This window comes from Danio rerio, chromosome 20, assembly GCF_049306965.1.
Source record: "Danio rerio strain Tuebingen ecotype United States chromosome 20, GRCz12tu, whole genome shotgun sequence".
NCBI classification, from domain to species: domain Eukaryota; kingdom Metazoa; phylum Chordata; class Actinopteri; order Cypriniformes; family Danionidae; genus Danio; species Danio rerio.
In genome coordinates this window covers 16,163,941-16,183,021 of record NC_133195.1, presented here as the reverse complement: position 1 = coordinate 16,183,021, position 19,081 = coordinate 16,163,941, and the positions used below count along the sequence as shown (strand labels likewise).

General features: G+C 35.9%; 1 protein-coding gene across 1 annotated transcript in view; it reads left to right on the top strand.

Moving 5' to 3' along the window:
• Positions 1 to 2,611: 2,611 nt before the first annotated feature.
• The window catches only part of dnm3a (dynamin 3a), a 105,745-nt gene continuing 89,275 nt past the window's right edge, over positions 2,612 to 19,081 (top strand). Inside the window, exon 1 of the mRNA NM_001128524.1 lies at positions 2,612 to 2,772. Coding sequence (NP_001121996.1) covers positions 2,612 to 2,772 — 161 coding nt within the window. The remainder of the gene's footprint in view (positions 2,773 to 19,081) is intronic.

Sequence of the window (19,081 nt, the reverse complement as noted above, 5' to 3'; positions counted from 1 at the left end):
GATTACAAGGACTTTGATCTTCAACAATAGAATATGGAAATGACTTTCACTGTGTCTTCTGATTTTGCTACATACAATAAATATATTTAGATTTAAGGGTGTAGATGTTTGTAGGTTTTTTATGTTGCTGTTATTGGGGTTCTTTCATGACATTAAATGTTGAAAGAACCCCAACAACAGCAACATCTTAGGGGATTTTTGCTTAATTTAAGTCCTTGTCAATGCTTTTAATTGTGGAAGGGTAAACATCTTAAAACTTTGTTTTGTTAATACTTGCTAACATAATTATAAAAGGCAATTTGCCTTCTGAGAGAAATGAGACACTTCTTTTGTATCCATTTGAAAGAAAGGAGAAAACTTAATTGTTTAATGTTTAATCCACACTGTAAAACCCAACACTTAAAATTATCAAATGAAATCTGTGTAGTTTACTCAAAATAGGCTGAAAGTTAATTCTACTCATTTAAAAAAAAGTTTTGAACTCAGTGTTGAAGGTAATTAGTTAATTAAATACTCATTACTCATTAACTCAAATGCTTTGTCTTTTTTCTTAAACAGTTTGACTTGCCTTAAGTTACTGAGTTTTTTTTTCATTTATTGGCTTTTACTGTGCTCAAATTGCTTTATTTACATAAATAAAGTTCACAGTACTCATTAGGATTAATTTTAAAACTTAAAAGGTTTGTTGCAATCAGATTCCTCAAATGTTTTGAGTTACCTTAACTTTTTTGGTTTTACAATGTAGTTCATTTTGTAAAAAAAAAAAACAAAACAAAAAAAACCCACAATTAAGTTAACTAAATCAATTTCTGTTGGGACAACATGAAGGAATTGTGTGGAACTCAGCATTGTTTACAGTGTATTTTACTTTAAGACTGGACTTTAAATGGACTTTATTTAAAGACCCAAATTATTATCGATACAGAAGATGCAACTTTGCTTTTTAAAATCACCTGGGTTCTTTTGTAAAATAAATAATTGCATAAAAATGTCATCTCGTTTGATGAGTTTCATGGTTAAACGAACTTCACAAAAATGTTTGTTTTGTCTGTTCACAGTTTTTACATTTTGAAGATAAGAAATCAAAGAGAAATATAACAGATTTATTACTTCTTGCATGTATCTTATGAATATTTATTAATTATATGCATAAGTCAATTATTAATTTGATTGTTCTTTGACCAGAAGAAAATTTATATGAAGAAAATCTATGAACAAAAGCAAATGCTAATCAAGGATTAACGTGTAATAGACAATTAAAAAGATAAAGATAAGGTGGTGAATGTGAAAATTTAGCAAAACAACAACAAAAACAACAAAAATAACAACTTAGGAAATGCACAGTAAAATGCCTTGATTATATATAACTTTTTTATGGTTTGATGAAATACATTTTTATGTTCAATTAGTTGTTTGACATTCATCAGCCCAAAATTCATAATCGTGGCAAGTCTATTCTTGAGTTTTTTTTAACCCATCCATTACAAATAATATAATTGAAATGAAAAAATAATTGATCTGGCAACCCTGTAGTTGCTACAGTATGCAGTGTTATTTATACTGGATGATTCTATTTAGCTGAAATGAGGGTGGATGTGCCCTACAGTGGCATGCACTCATCTGTCGAAAGGTGGAGGTCATAGAAAGCAATTTATAATCACTTTACGTAATACTAACTATTGTTTTTGCATTATGCATTCTACCACTTCTTTTTAGTGGTGTCACATGTTAGAGCCAACTAAGTTGCGCTTTGATAAATAAACTCTGAAAATACGTATTTTAGCGATGATAATTATTCTGGTCAACCTGCTGCGGTTTATAGTGGAGGTGAAGGGAAAGAGTCTCGAGCACGCGCCGCAGGCTACTAGTATTTATTTAGCCTACGTCACCTTTTGCTATTTTACTTTACTTGAGGTTTTTCTTACTTTTATACTTTGTGTGTTAATAATAATTTAAAAAGCAAACAAAACAGCACAATTAAATTAAAAAAGCACCAACTCTGATTCACAGAGGTGTGGCGTCTGCGCGAGCACGCGCACGCGCACTCTGATTAACGGACAGCGCTGTCAGATTTCGACCACAAGTTGGGTTCAGGACAAACGAGTGACTAAAACAGCCGAGTTACGTTGAAAACGGTTTGTTTGCTTTCTTTATGTCCAGTTCCTTTCGGTTCGTCGAAGTGTCTAAAGGGGCGTGTGGCTGTGTGTGTGCTCAGTCGCTGCTGCTCACTGCTACAGTGTCTGGTAACTTAACGTTATACGAGCTCTGGGTGAACGGCTCCATCTGTCAGGACCAAACGCCCTGACAAAAAAAAAAAACTTATTACAGGTAATTAACCTGCATTTGTTTTACACACTTAGGTGATTGGTATGTTAATCATAAACTTTGAAAGGAAGGACAACTATATATCACTATATGTAGCATATGCTTGTAATAATTTGTCAATGTTTATTTCAAACACTACGTCTGGAGATAAACTTATTTTAAAACACCAAGGTAATGTTATTTCCCTTCTCGTCCTTATTAGTTTGTTTATTTTTATACGTATAGCAAGGGAATTGTTTGTTGAAGCCGGTGATACGTGCCGCCGCATCCTCGTGGCTCTGTAACCATGGGTAACCGGGGGATGGAGGAGCTCATCCCGCTGGTGAACCGGCTGCAGGACGCCTTCAGCGCCATAGGACAAAACTGCGACCTGGACCTACCTCAAATCGCGGTGGTCGGGGGTCAGAGTGCAGGCAAAAGCTCTGTACTGGAAAATTTCGTTGGCAGGTATGAATGACACTCTCAGGACTTGACATTACTGTCAGGTTGTTTATCATTATTGCTTATAGTCCAGTTTAATATGTGTGACCCTGGACCACAAGACTAGTCATAAGTCAGATTTCTTTTTAAATATAAAGTTTTTAATCATCTGAATGCTGAGTAAATAGGTTTTTCAATGATGTATGGGTTGTTAGAAAAGGACAATATTTGGCTGGGATACCACAATATGAAAATCTGAAATCTGAAGCTTAATTTTATTGTTTTTTTTTTATTTGCTTTCATTTCATTTAAGAAAATCATCTTTAAAGTTGTCCAAATTAAACCCTTATAATGTATAATACTCATTAAAAATAGTTTTTGCATAAAATAAAACCCATACAATGTATTTTGTTCACTGCCAAAATATATACAACATACACACATTTTATAATTATAAATGGAGTAGTTGGATGATCCGAGTGACTGTTTATTGCCTGCTGGCGATAATGATCAAATGGACTGTTTAATCATCAGCCTGTGATGTTGAATTGAGTCACTTTTCTCTGGACTGTATGGCTAAAGCAGGTGCAGATGGTCATGCTCTCATCTGTAGTCGGGAGCAGTCACTACCTCTTCCTCCATCTGTTTAATGGCCTGCCAAGCCAGTGTCCATGAGCCATGCAGAATCAGAAGATTGACTTCATTTTCTCTAGACTTTACAGATCTTTTAAAACCAAATGTACATAGATGAAACTGACTTATTTAGATTTGTTAAATAATATTTTTTTTTGCATCGTAATATTAAGTATATTATTACATATCACAGATTTTACATTGTTTATATTTGTTAAAAGCAGTGGTTTCTTTTTATCTTCATTCCTTTATCACTTGCGATACAACCATGGAAATCACCAAGCCTATTTTAGAAGGACTGAGGCCCCCCTAATCCTTTTGCCATTTTTCTCATAAACTGTCCTCTAAATTATTGCCTTAGTCCTCTTTAAATTTAATATAAAAAGCAGCAGAATATGGCTCCTCCATGTCTTTTGTTTTTCATTTGATCAGCAAACCCATACTGTGAAGAACAAGAGAACTAGGTGTATGTTTATTAATAAATTGTTATAAAATCTGCTTATTTGCAGTTCTTTGCTATAAATACTGCAAATAGACATTGTATCACTTGTACCCCAATGTCATGGAGGAGCAATCGGGTTTCCCATCTGCTGCTTCGTCTGTGCTCACCTCATAATTACAGATGATTTCTCCAAAGAAAATTTCTCTATATTTATTTCAAATCGAACTACCGATATAAAACACATTACAGTGCATGTGGCATTTACTATTCCGTGCACGGAAAGCATTAAACACAGTGACATAACCACTTAATGGACTAATTTTAACTATCAGAGTCACTGACAGAGATAGAAACATCACGCGTTGTCTTGTATTAAAAAAAGAAAATCCTGTTTATTATTATAATTCACATCATGAAATTTGTGAATTAGCCTGTAGGCTTAAACATATATATTTATGCCATTTAATTAAAAAAAATGGCGGTTTTATTTATATAAATCATGGAAATAAAAAAAATTATATGAATATAAAAAGTGGCAGGTCCTACAGTAAACAGGTGTGTCGAGGTTGTTTGGTTCAATTAGAACTCAAATGGCTGTGCCTGTCTATACAATACAGTGGAATACAACCCCATAAAATCCATTTACTATTAACTTATTACTTATAAATGTAATATTAGGCTATATATTTATTTATTTTTTTTACTTTATAAAGACTCATGCCACCCACAATATGTGTGTCTATATAAAAGAGTTCAGATGCAAAATGCACTTAAGTGGCCTCTGAAATTTTCTTCTAACTTTATTATTATTTTTTTTATGAAGCTCCTGTGTGTACGTTCAGCAATTTGTTCACTCACTTTTAAGGCAAAGAATAGGTTATTTTCATTGCCTTTAAAGTGAACTAACTAAATGAACAGGGGAGGCTGAGAAAAATTCTTATGTTAGAAAAACATTTCAGACGGCTACTGTTCAAGAGATAGGAGCCAGAATAAATTTAATTCTTCAGAGAATACTGGGAAACACATCACTGTTTCCATATTATTAAGCAACAAAACTGTTTTCAACATATTAATAGGATAAGAAATCATAAGATAATTTCAAAAAATGTAAAAATAAGTGAACTTTATTTCTAAACTAATTACGAAAGGATCAAATGCTTTTGATCAATCACAGCTGGTCCCGCTTTAGCCAATTTATGATTCACTAGACTATTTCCTAAGTCTCCATAAATAACTTAAGTTCTATACCACAGCCATCTTCGTTTAGAAAAAAAAAAACCTTCCACCTCTACTCCTTCTTCTTTCTTAGATGGGTGGCACGGTGGCCCAGTGGTTAGCACTGTTGACTCACAGCAAGAACATCACTGGTTCTAGTTCTTACCAAGCCACTCAATGTTATGTTCTCTCAAAAGTTATGTTCTCTCCGTGCCCCCGTGCGTTTCCCCTGGTTTCCTTCCACCTTCAAAAAATATGCAACTTAAGGTAATTGACTAATCCTAATCGGCACCATAAATGTGCGACTAGTAAGTAGTTATCTTTTCATAGCAATTCCTATTTGTTCATAAGCTACAACAGCAGGTGAGTTTCGAGATTTACCTGAGCTCAAACTCCCCTCTCGTCCTGCAACGGGAGGAAGCCCTGGGCTTGTGGATCTCATGAGCTCAGGCCTCTCTCCTGGGACAGCATGTCAAACAAGCTTTATAATCAATCATCAGCTAAATGTGAACTCTTGAATTCATGTTTATTAAGCTTTAAATCATATTAAGGGATTTCTGAAGGATTATATTACCGGAAAAAATTATTACTGTTTCCATGTTATTAAGCAGTAAAACTTTTCAACATTTTAATCAGATAAGAAATAATAAGATAATTCAAATGAAATAAAATTAATTTATGTAACGTAAGCTTCAAATCAGAATATTAAAGGGATTTCTGCAAGATTATATGAGAGTCAATAATAATTACTACTAAAAATTCAGCTCTGACATCACAGTTTATAATGTAAAATGCACTAAATACAGTTATTTCAAACAGTACACATTTTAACAGTGTATCTTTATAATTTGGATTTACAATATGATCTATTAAACGCAGGCATAGTTTGCAAAAGAGCTTGCTTTAGAAGCATCCTACTGACCCCAAACTTTTAGATTATGCAGAAACCCTATATGGTGCAGAGTTTTTAATCAACTTTTATTTTCCTTGTGCAAGAGAATCTCACAGGATCTTCTCAAAGCACGCCGATTTCCGCATGGAAAGACTAGCCCTGTCCAACAGGAAGTTGTAATTGTTAGTGAAATCTATTGTTTGCACAGTGCATATCAGTTCGATGAGCCAAAATGGGACATTGATATTTCTTTGCTTAAAATGTGTGTCTGACACTGAACAGCCTGCTTGCTTATCCTGAGAGGAATGCACTCGAGCATTCTGACCATCATTCTTAAATCTCGGTCACTATGTGAGGCAGTGTACTCTCAGGCGTTCAGTGGAGACCCGGTTTACTTTCCTCTGATAGTCAGGTTGTTATTTTTTAATGACTTTCTTGTATTCTGTAGAGCTACTGTTGCATAGAGCATGCTGTGTTGACCCAAGGTTATGAGTTCACTTGGAGCGACCACATATTATAATAAAAATTCAAGAGGAGGTAAAATGAAAGACTCGTTTGTGCTTCACTAAATTATGGTGACTACATATGACCCGAGATAATGGCTATGACTCACATTGCATTGTGCTACAGTTGACTTTGGATGCTCTGTAGAAGATTCATTTCCGTATGATGTATTTCCAACTATAACAGAATATTGAGTATGGGCAGGTATTATTTTTACTATCGTCTTTCACTCACAGCAAACTAATGATTGGAGGGGTGTAGCTAAGCATATTTTCCCTAAGATGTCAGAAAAGTAAACAGTATTTTCTCCCAATAATTGAGTAAGCTTGAACCCCAGTTCTTCACAGTCAGCAGCTTATGTTTATTTATAATATAGTAAACAACCATTGATAGAACCAAGTTGATATCCTATTTTAGCAATTTGTCTATATTCATCTCTCTAAATTATAGGCAAATGGGAGATGGCTTGCAGTGAAGCATTCTCTAATAGATTTTAGAGTAAATCTACCATCTGACTTTGAAAATGAAGAAAGTGCAGTGCATGGCTTGCATAACTCAGGACAAGGACTTCCTAACAATACAATTAGGTGAAATCTGGAGAATGAAAATAACCTACTTACCCTTATTTCAGTCAACAGCATCTGGATGCTGACTTAAATTTGCAAACTGAGGCTGCATATCTCAGAGATGCAATGTCAGACACAATGCACTCAATGGAGCTAGTGATGTCACTGTAAAGGTTAAGGTTAGGTGTGCGCATTAAAAGCATTGGATGCAGCTCACCTTGCAACTGCACCAAGTCTTCATCGAGACCCCTCTCCAAAACATTTTTACTCCCAAAAAAACACAAGAGAAGTTTGTAGAATGCTCTACTATGTGAGTTCTATTGGCAGAAACTTTCATCCAAAGCAACTTTTATGTGTATTGCGCAGTGTTGAATGTAATGAGTTACAAAGTATCTAGTTTCAGTAATAACATTTTCTATCCACTGAAAAAGTAACTGTGCATTCGCTACGTTCAACCCAGGCTCATTCCGAAAACATACCACTATGTTAAGTTTCATAAACTAATTTCGAGAGAAGCATGTGATTTAATTGAGCACGACTGGCTGCTCATCTGTAATCAGTAATAATTCAATCAGAGTGATCCTAGTTTACAATAAATGGATCGTTTTCTCCATACTGCTCTATCTTACTGCTCTATCTTCGTTTTGGAAGAATCCCTCCTTCCACCCCATCTCCTCCTTTTCCTCCCTTTTCCAAGGGGGAGCTCTCGAGACCTACCTGATATCGGTTCTCCCGATATGCTTATTTGACTAGGCGGGAGCCTTGAGCTTAAATAGCTCCGAGCTCAGGGTTTGCTCTCGGGACAGCATGCCAAACCTGCTTTAACCGCTAAGCAAATCTAAGTGGGAACTCTTAAAATACATTTCTGGAGAGTGCCAAATACATCGAGGAGCTACGTTTTTTTGGCTGCTGTGTATGCTTTTTCAAATCTCAAATTTCTCTCGCGAGTGCCATTCGCGCCTGCTGTTGTCACGTAAATCTATAAGAGGTCGCTGTTGACTGACTGACTGACTTACTGACTGATTGAATGACTCACGCTCCTCCTTCCCTAAACCCAACCAATTGTGTTTTCAAAAAGCACAGATTGACCCACCCGCCCACCACGCAGGGCTATGTTTTCAGAATGAGCCTATGTTGACTTACCAGCAGAATCGTCAAATTCTTTCTAGCCAACAATGTTTTGGATTTATACCACCACTGGGAAGAGTATCAATCTAATGTGATGAAAACAAAGCTTACTGGACTGCGTTCTCTGGAATATTGTTCAGCAGTTGACCCTTTACATTCAGATTGGTTGTGGATGGCCTGCGTCATAGCTCATTACCATAAAGCTAACATGACTTTCCTCAATGCACACAACACCCAATATACACTGCACTGAACGACTCACACTGAAAATGAGTGATTGCTGTTCGACTAATTACAATATTTATATTTTATAATCTTTTTTATAATTTATGTTTTGCTGAATGTTTATTTTTTTCAACTTTTCAAAATTTTCCCAAGGAAGTTTACATTTGTTAAACAATCACATGTTTTAGAAACAATAAAATGAGTCAAAAATTAGTTCATAACAATATTTATGAAATGGTGTAGTGATGCTCCGATCGATCGGCCAGAGTATCGGCCAATAATCAAATTTTATGACTTAATCAGTATTTGATTATCTGGTCGATCACATGAACCAGTCATAAGTGTTAGTTTACGGGTTTACAACCAGAAGAAGATGCGTTTTAACGTCTTCATCGACTTTTTTCATTGAGGCATGTTGAATTATTCTTCCATCATTTGCAATGTTTCCAAATTGCATGGGCAGTCATTTTTTCTCCAAATTTGTATCCGTTTAATCTATTTTTTTCTGTAAAGCTGTTTATGACCATGACTTGTCTGCACTAAATGGTTGTAACAGACGCGTTTAATGGATTATATGCAACATCTTTCACTTATTCTTTTAGGAAAGGAAAAAGCTGCTCTGAAGAATTGTACTTAGCGGGAAAATGTGCTTCATGCAATGTTAAAGTTATTTAAACCATGAAGCATCAGAATTGGTACATGGTATCGACCGATCGCCATTACAAGAAATCGGTACTCAGTATCAGTTTCAAAAATCTTGATCAGAGCATCCCTAAATGGTGTTTTTGGAAATCGTTCATGTTTTAATACCTGTAAAGTTCTGCCAGTGTAATTCTGTTTGTCACCTAAAGAATGTCAAGTTTGTTATTAAAATGGTTAAATATTAAATGTATTTAATGCCATGTTCGACTCAAACTTAAGCAATTATACGAGTTTAATTTCTATTGTCTGTGCATTGAGATTTTTAATTGAATTATTAAATTTCTCACTGAGCAATTCATATACTTTTCAGGCATAGTAATTAGAAAAGTAAATTATTTACACCTTTAATGATATAGTTAGTAATTACTATAACACAACCCAAAATGGTTCTCTAATTGATGGCATTCACTGGCATCTAAACTATGTGACAAGCATTTCTGGCATTACTATCTACTGATTGAGCAATGCTTAAAAGCCAAACAATAGGAACAACCCACAATTGTTGTCACTTTTTACTGAAACTGGGAAACTGTCACTTTAATCAAACTCATGTTTCTCCACTCTTCAGAACACTTAACTAAATACCTAGCTATTTTGTACATTAGAGTCCTTTGTGTTATTGTCTGTTGATCAACATATAATTTATACTGATAGTATCAGTTGCAACAAACTTACAAACACTTTTTCTTGAAGTTAAAAAGAGTAATAAAGTGGAATTCGTAATGGACTAGAATGAACTTTCGTAGTGGCCTACTTAGAGCCCATGCTCGGGAAATAATGAGTACATGTATCCATAGTGATGAGTTATATATGAATGGTGGAGAGCACTGCACCCTCAGCCATCTGCTATCTCAGTATCACTGCCAGTCACTGGAGCACCAGAGATGCCTAGAGAAATGGGTTAGTGAAATTAGATCTCAATGATAGTGTTTAGAATAAGTAGTCGATATACAGTAAGAACTAAAAATGCAATCCCCAAATGAAAACTTAAAAATTTTAGTAGACAGATATAAAATCTTTTTAAGGAACTTCCCAGCTTCCTAATCTGATTTACATTACATTTACATTTATATATTTAGCAGATATGCTTAGAATAACAGCTGGATAGAACCAAAAGATTGTTTGCTATTAAACAGATCTTTAGTTCATCTATAAATTATTTGATCCTGTGTTAAAGTTTTCATTTATAAGACTTTAATGCAAATGCAGATGTATCCTATGCATCTAAACAATACAAATAATTTTGTATTGTAAAACGTATTGTAAAAGTTCCAAGCCTTCTGAAGAGACAAAATAGCTTTTTAATAATATTAATTCAGATTTGTGTCCATATATTTTTATCAAAGCACTTCAAATATGGTTAATGACAAAAAAGCACACTTTCTTGATAAATGAGAGCAAACCTCATACAGTATTTTTTATATAAAGCTTAAGGTTTCTTGTGCATAAGCAATCTTTTTTGAGCTTCCATTTTGAGGAGCTTGTTTTCCACCAAAAATGAAAGACCTTTTTGTTTTTTGCCCATTCATGTACTGTGTGATCACAGTGTCAATGGCAAAAATGCAGTTTGAAACTGTGACATCATGTGCATTATGTGTTCAGTCTTCAGGCATCCTTGAGTGCTTGACAAACTAAACAACTGTGGTAGACTTTTTTTTTTCTTCTTCTTTTTTTTTTTTGCAAACTGAAAAACAAAGACTTTTCTGTGGTCTGTTGAAATTCTTTATTCTGATAGGTTGGAAGATGTGCAATAAAGTTTAAAGGCCAATATACAACACACAGACAAACACCAACAACCATATTGACATTGGCCAAACAATTGTCAGACGCAATAATAAAATAAATAAACAGGGCTCAAAATTTTGACCGTTTTGGTCGTATACGCACCCAAAATTTTATCTATGCGACCTCAAAATATTTTTAGGAGCATTAGTGCGAGTGCATAAAACTGTTGTTGTACGACCAGTTTTCACTGCAAATGTTCACCAGCTACAGGGAGCTACAGGTGTGAAAATGTAAAGGTCTGGATCAGGTCTGGATATGAGAGAATGAAAACAACACTGACAGATTAAGTTTTAATACCATCTAAGTTACAAATAATGCCACATCAGATTAGTGACCATGTAATGAATGTCAATCCAACATTTACACTTTTCGAAGAGTGGTTAAAATACTTCCAGTGTTTAAAGTCCGCTATGAAAAAGACTAGCATTCATCGCAAAGCTGGTGGGACGAAGTTTTCAGGTAACAGTGTTTGCCACTCAATCTACGCATTTTAAGCAAAAGATGTTCTAACATTATTTAATCCTTCATTTAATCGGCACGATGCTGTCAGTCGTGCGACTGACACCGCGTTCACCATCGCTCATGCAGCTCATGAAAAGACTGTTACTGCTATTGTTACTATTATTGTTAATTCAGATCATCTCATTCACATCAAACAGTGAGTGCATGGCTGGTGAGCGCATGCAGATTTTTGTTTATTGGTTAAATGTGATTAGTGTGGATTTCAAATGCAATAAATCTGGTGATATAAAACGTGTAGTAACTCTGCTCGTAGTTTTTGGTGGGTGCAACAAAATTTTGTCTGGTGCGCCTAAATTTTTGAAGTTAGGAACACTGGTGCTACCAAGAAAAAAGATTAATTTCGAGCCCTGTTAAATGATTTTTCTCAGGGCAAAAAAACATGAGCTTGAAGCTTACCTGGTCCCTGGTCAGATCTAGTCAGAGTTTGTTGTCATTTGTTGATAAATCATATCATAAGAGGTTCCACGATCCAACAAACATCGATTGAATATGTTCAGGTGAAAATAAACTCTGACCAATGAGAACAGATGCTGACATGTAATCCAGCAATCTCGTTCTACTGGCATTGACATTGATACACAGCTTTGATCATTGTTCAAAATAAATTCACTTTCCTCAAACATTAGCAGTAACCATAGTAACTCAGTGACAGTTGTCGGAAACGGAAATGTCTGTTTTCATTTTATATATCTTCATTAATGTGTTAAAATTAATGAAAGTCTTAGGGGCCGATCACACTGAATGTACTTTTTGTGTTGTGAGGCGCTTTTTTTTGAATGATTTAACAATGGCCACGAGCGTTTTGCGTGCTGCTTATGCGCCCTGCGTGCTTTGGGTTTTAACTGCCTGCCACGCCTCACATTTTTGCTGTTGCACGCTGAGCATTGGCAGTTGAAAAAAGTAATTTTTTAGGGGAAAAGCTTGTTACATCAGTTGCATCTTTTCATTCTTCAATCAAATGAAAGCAGAGGCAGGGTTTCCGTTGAGGTGACTGCCGTGTTTGTGTTGTTAAAACAACTAAGGTGACTTTTAATGATAGAGGAGAGACTAGCGGTTACTGTTTTAAGTTATCAGCTGATGTATGGCTCACAAATCTTGAATTTCACAATATTATTAAATATTAAAATGATACTTATATCAACAGCAACACAATCGCACAACACGCAGCTGATTCAGTCATCGTCTAGCAACATAAAAGATGCACCACACTTCTTTTTTTCTTGTCAACAAAAAAGGCAGTGTGATGCGGCTCGCAGTTTTAGAACGTAAAAGTGCATTTGGTGTGATCGGCTCCTTATGAGTTATGAAAGACGGACAAGTAAATAATAATAGAATTATCATTTTTGAGTGACCTGTTTCTATCAATATAAACAGATAAACTAAAAATAAAATTCTGCAATGTTTTACTGACCTACATGATCTTCCAAATTGTCTGTTTATTGTGCACTGCAAGAAGCATCAGCACTGCTGTTTACTATATAATGCATATGAATTTTGCCTCTGAGTTATCTGATTGGTCTACTGCTTTGGAACTGACATTGATGAGTTGTGCTGCATGTAAAAGTTTACAATCTTTTAACTTTACATGGTGTAAAAATTGCTTCAAAAGACGCAAGCAAAACAGTCATGCACTCTATTCAAGTGCATGTTTACACTGAGAAACAATTAAAAAATAGTGCACCTCTCAAAAAATGTAACCACATGTCGCAATGATGCATAGTGCAAGCTCTGTGATTGATCAGTTAACAAGCGTAGGAGGTGCTGAGAGCCGCAAGCCTAATGGAGCCCAGTGTTTACAAGTGTCGAATCTCATGAAGTAGCTTCAGATGGAAACTTTTGTTTTGTGTTTACTTTATTGTTAAAGTTGTTGCACGTCAAGCGGTTTCCGCCTCTGAATAAACGAGTTTTAGCTGCTTTTAGCGTTCAGAAAAAGCAAAACACTCTCGTAGAAACTCAGCACAGTGTAACATAAAACCACTGCCAGCTAGCATTTCGGAAGTGTTTTTGCAGGGCAACACAAACAGCGCGCAAAAGTATAAATGCATGGCTATGCACAAGGCAGATGGCGATCACACAGATCACTTGAAGCAGAAGTATAAATCAGACTTAATAGTTGGAATGAGCCCTAAAGTATGTGATGATAAAATCTTACTTTTGTTAATCTTAAAACTGTTTATTAAATAGTTTATTTTGTTCAGTCTTGATAATCTCATTTAAACCTCCACTGAAATGTGTAAAAAAAAACATCTGTGCTCTAACTAAAAACCAGTGCTCAATCCCGTGTTATTGTACATGTGTGTTTACAACAGTACAACATGCTGGGTTCTGGGGGAGGGACAGGATGAGGCTGATAGTGAGGAAGAAAGGAAAGAGAAGGGGGAGAAGATGAGGCTGGATCAGTTGAGTCAAGAGAGGCTTTGTTGAGGGGGTTAGAAAGTAGAGGTCATGAGTAAAAATTGGAAATGTAAAGGACATTGTTGAAGAGGAGTGAGACATGTCAAATACAGTAATGAGTCACTGCCTGGGAGAAAGTTCAAGCTAAATACCACAAGCTGACTGACTAATTCATATGCACTATAGTTACTTGACTAATAGACACCAAGGACTATAAGTAACTGTAAGGTTTTAAAGTCAATGTAAAAATGTAATAATATTGGAGATCATGTCAAAATGGCAAGGGAAAACTATATTGTTGTAATATTATTATATTATTTTTTTCAGCTGATGAATGATAAAACATAAATAATGATTTAAAAGAATAATGCTTTAAAGACTCAGCCAATGCCATTTAAATTAACAAGCACTGGTGGATATGCAATGGTGGAATTTTGACTTTTGGCAGAGGAGGGATGGAGTAGACACACGTTCAGACTCGCTCTCATGCCTTTTCACTTCTTATATACTTTAAATCCCACATTTTACCCATTGCTTCCAAGAGGACAGCAACTTTACAGTACACAACTACACTGTGAATTATGGCAACATAATGAGCCAAACCGGGCAAAAAGGAGCATAGAACGGAGGCAAATTGAGAAGAGGAAAGGGAAGTTAGCATGACGGCTTTTGCCGAACTCTTAGAGGACCACCGAGCTGCTCTCTCAGCCAACGTTAGAAATACAGTTTCAGCACTTGAAGTAAAACTAGTTCAAACCATGACTACTATGACAGTGCATAATTCAAAAATTGCTATGCTTGAAACTACGCAAATTCTCAAAGCAACTTGCACAATATAATGAAAACCAATTCAATGTAACTCGCCAAGTTCATAGATCTTGAAACCCGTAGCTGACGCAACAACAAACAGATCGTTGGACTCCCTAAAGATATTGAAGGTTCCTGGCCAATTGCCTTTTTTTACCAAGCTTCTTGTTGAAGTGTTTGGCAACAGACTTTTGAATTCTCCACCGAAATGCAATAGAGCTCACCAGTCACTTTCACAGAAACCAAAACTTGTCCCGAGACCCAAATTTGTCATAATTCGGCTACAAATTCCAAGAAAAGGAAAAGATTATCCGCAAAGTCAAAGCAATAAGGGGAAGTTTTTCTATCGTGGCACATAAATCACTGTTTTTGAGGATTATGCTCCAGAGGTAATAGAAGAACGCTCCAAATATATAGACATTGATGTTGAAGCTCTACAGGCTCAGACTTAGACTAGCTCTACTATTTCCAGTCAAATCAACAATTGCAACAAGGCCCAGAGAGAGAAAGAGACTTGGTTGGTTGCAGAAGTCAAAGACTTTGTTGCATCTGCCCGACCCGCAGATGTCTGAAGTTGGCATCTGAAGCACTTTTTGATCAAAATATTTGGACTGATTGGCAATGATAATATAATAATTAACATGGTGTACTACTTTTTGATTAATACTTTTAATTGTGTCTTGCATTCTGAATGATGACTATTGCATAGGAGGAATTTTATTGTTTGCTATTTTAAGTAAGTTGTAAGTAAGTTTTATTTATTGCTTTTGTTTTGACTTGAACAATACTAGTCATACATGCCTGTATCATTCATCCATTCATCCATGTCTTCTCTTGTCTTTCCTCTTTGCGTTTAGTTACCCCGGCCTCTTATTTAGACCATGTCATCCTGATTGTTTTCACCTGTCTCTCCTATGCTTTGTTCTATATATTGTGCTGTTTGTTGCTTGTCTTGTGTCCTATTTCAGTTCTTAAATTTTTTTTTAATTGCCCAAGTCAAGGAAGTTGTTCTTTTTACAAGGAATTCTATTTGATTTCCTGTAGCTTTTTTTTTTTATTTGCCTAGTTTTATTATTTTTTTGTATATTATTGCTGCTGTCCTGTTTTCTGTCTTTTTTCCTGTCCTATTGTGTCCTGGCCTGCCAGTCTGGAGTTTACATGGCTTGCTCTAGGATCTAGCTCTGGCTGGCTATTCATTTTGGTGCCATTTTATCTCTACCACAGTGTTGTTGCCCCTACTGTTTAGACCTTGTCTTCCCCTTGTCTGTCTACTTGTGCCTAATTCTGTCAATAAACCCCTTTGTATAGTTTATTACTGCGACTGGGTCAGCGTTCTTGTAACCAGCCATGACATAGCGTGCTGCAGGAATTGCAAGGAAAAACTTTTAATAAATGAGGATTTTAGCATTTCTGTCGTGAAGGCAGTGGCTTTTTTTTAATAGTAAAATTCCTGAAATAATGCATGTGATTAACACAAGTTCAAGGTATTTTCCATAGGGTGAGTTATAAGAGATGGCTAAATAGGACTACAGAGGTTGACGTGTGTCATCATGTCAAATGACTGAACTTATACGATAAGCCTGCTTTTACACACTCATCGTGTTTGAAAGAATGCTTCTGAAAGCTGTTATTAATCATTTACCTTTTTTAATGAGACTGAAAGAACTTGTTAATAAAGTTTGTTAATAGCCTACATTGAGCTTTGTACTCTTGGTTATCATAAACTTTATGATAATGGGAAAAAAAGTGGTTAAGAGAACAAGAATGATGCTACACCCCACCCCACCTGCTGCCCCGACACACCCCCAAAAAAAAAAAAAAGAAATCAACACTGCTGCAATCTATGCCGTTCTACCTGCATCCTTCTCCTCTCCCTGTATGCCTTTAACTAGGTCTAATCCAGTGGGACGTCCCCTCTATTTTAAGCAATGGTTCTGTTTTAGATCTGTGCACACCCTATTTTCACTATCTTCTTCATCGTGCGCTTCAGTGTCTTCATCACTATCCCGGAGTTTATCAGAGCAAATGGAAAACACATTTTCCCATGGAAAAGTCTAACTTTTCCCATCATTGTTAATTTCCTCTTTTAAAGTAGATTGAATAAAAAACCTAAATGTTTGAATGTCAGGGAGGTCCACGATATTAAATCAGCTAGATAAACAGAACTATGATGATGTTTACACTTTTTGGGATAATCTAATAATGACAGATATTAGCATTTAGGAAGATTAGATGTATTAAAAATAAGAGCTCTCGTAGTTACTGTAACTTATTTATATCAGAGTAATGTATATCTAAATGATCATGCAGGTATCTGGGTCTTCCTATTTGGAAATTGTGGCTTTGACAATACAAAGCATATCTGCATCTTTCAGCATCTACTGTGTGTTTATATTGACTCATGGGTGGTATTTTATGATTGTTACTCAACATGCAGCTTTATTGAGCTGCTGTTCTTTTTCCAGTGGCCCCGAGGAGTAAGGTATGAGTCAACTCCTCATTGAGGTCCATCATGTCTAAAGTGTAAATGTTTAGAATTTTGTCAAAGCAGAGGAACTGTAGTCACGCACAGTCAACAACTCACTGATTCAAACGATCCATTCAGAGTGAGTCTCCAGGAAACAACTTACAGATTCAAACGATTCATTCAGAGTGAGTCTCCGGTTAAGAACTCACTGATTCAAATGATCTATTTAGAGTGATTCTCCAGTAAACAACTCACTGATTCAAATGATCTATTCAGAGTGAGTCTCAAGTAAATGATTCGGTAATTCAAATGATTAATGCAGATTAAGTCAGGAAAGAACACACTAATTCGAATGATCCTTACAGGGTGAATCTTTGGTAAACAACGTTTGTGCGTGCGAAACTCTGTCGTGCGGAGCTACGAAAAGGGGCGGGATTAAACAAGATGATTAGACATTTTTAAAAGCGAGCGATTGCTCCATGTTTTAAATTTCTGTACAGGGAGGTCGTGTTTTGATCCTCAATTGGCCTCATGCAGTCAAGTGATGCGATTTCGCAGGTCAGAGTTTACCAAGCTTGAACTTTGCACCGCAGCAACCACCAAAACTTAACGCATGACCCAGCGTTTCTGGTCTGATGCATTTGCGTGCGTATAAATGGAAGTCTATGGGAGGAAAAGCCCAGTGTGACCACAGCTTAAGTCTCCGGTAAACAATTCGCTGATTCAAATGATCCATTAAGAGTGACTCTCCAGGAAACAACTCACTGATTCAAATGATTTTTTCTGAGTGAGTTTCAAGTAAATGATTCGCTAATTCAAATGATCTATGCAGATTGAGTCAGAAAAGAACTCACTGATTCGAAAGATCCTCACAGGGTGAGTCTTTGGTAAACAACTTGCTGATTCAAATGATCTATTCAGAGTGAGTCTCTGGTAAACAACTCACTGATTCAAATGATGCATTCAGAGTGAGTCTCTGGTAAACAACTCACTGATTCGATAGATCTATTAAGTGTGAGTCTTTGGTAAACAACTCACTGATTCAATTTATCCATTAAGAGTGAGTCTCCGGGAAACAACTCACTGATTCAAATGATCCATTAAGAGTGAGTCTTTAGTAAACAACTCACTGATTTAAATGATCCATTCAGAGTGAGTCTCCAGGAAACAACTCACTGATTCAACTTATCCATTAAGAGTGAGTCTCCGGTAAACAACTTGCTGATTCAAATGATCTGTTCAGAGTGAGTCTCAAGTAAAAGACTAGCTAATTCAAATGATCTATGCAGATTGAGTCAGGAAAGAGCTCACTGATTGGAATGATCCTTACAGGGTGAGTCTTTGGTAAACAACTTGCTGATTCAAATGATCCATTCAGAGTGAGTATCCAGAAAACAACTCAATGATTCAAATGATCCTTTTAGAGTGAGTCTCCGGTAAACAACTCGCCGATTCAAGTAATCTATTCAAAGTGAGCCTTCAGTAAAGGATTTGCTGATTTAAATGATCAATCAAGATTGAGTCTCCAGTAAACAACTTACTGATTCAAATGATCCATTCAGAATGAGTCTCGAGTTAACAACTCACCAATTCAAAGGAACTATTGAGACTCGAGTAAATGATTCACTGATTTTACAAAGTGATCTCAGTGAGGTTCAGCAATTTATTGTGGTTACACGTGTTTTCATTTGAATTACCACAAATTATATGTGGTTATTAGAGTATGACACATTTTGGTAATTCAACTTTGTTGACAAATAAACATTCATCAGTAAGTCCTTTTACTTTTATCACTTAAGTAAATTACAAATCAAGTACTTTTGTTCTTTGGCTTAAATAATACTGAAAAGGGGGGCTTTAAACTGCAACGGTAGTAATATTTTATTAGGGTATCTGTACTTTTACTCAAGGGGCTGATTTGCGTACTTTGTCTATGGCTACATAATCTATGGGAATCTGTGTTTAATGTCTTAGTAGCAGAGGAAAAAATTTAAGGAGGTCTAAAAACCCCATGCCTATGGGTCAGTGCTGGTGGGCAGTATGAGAAAGATCAA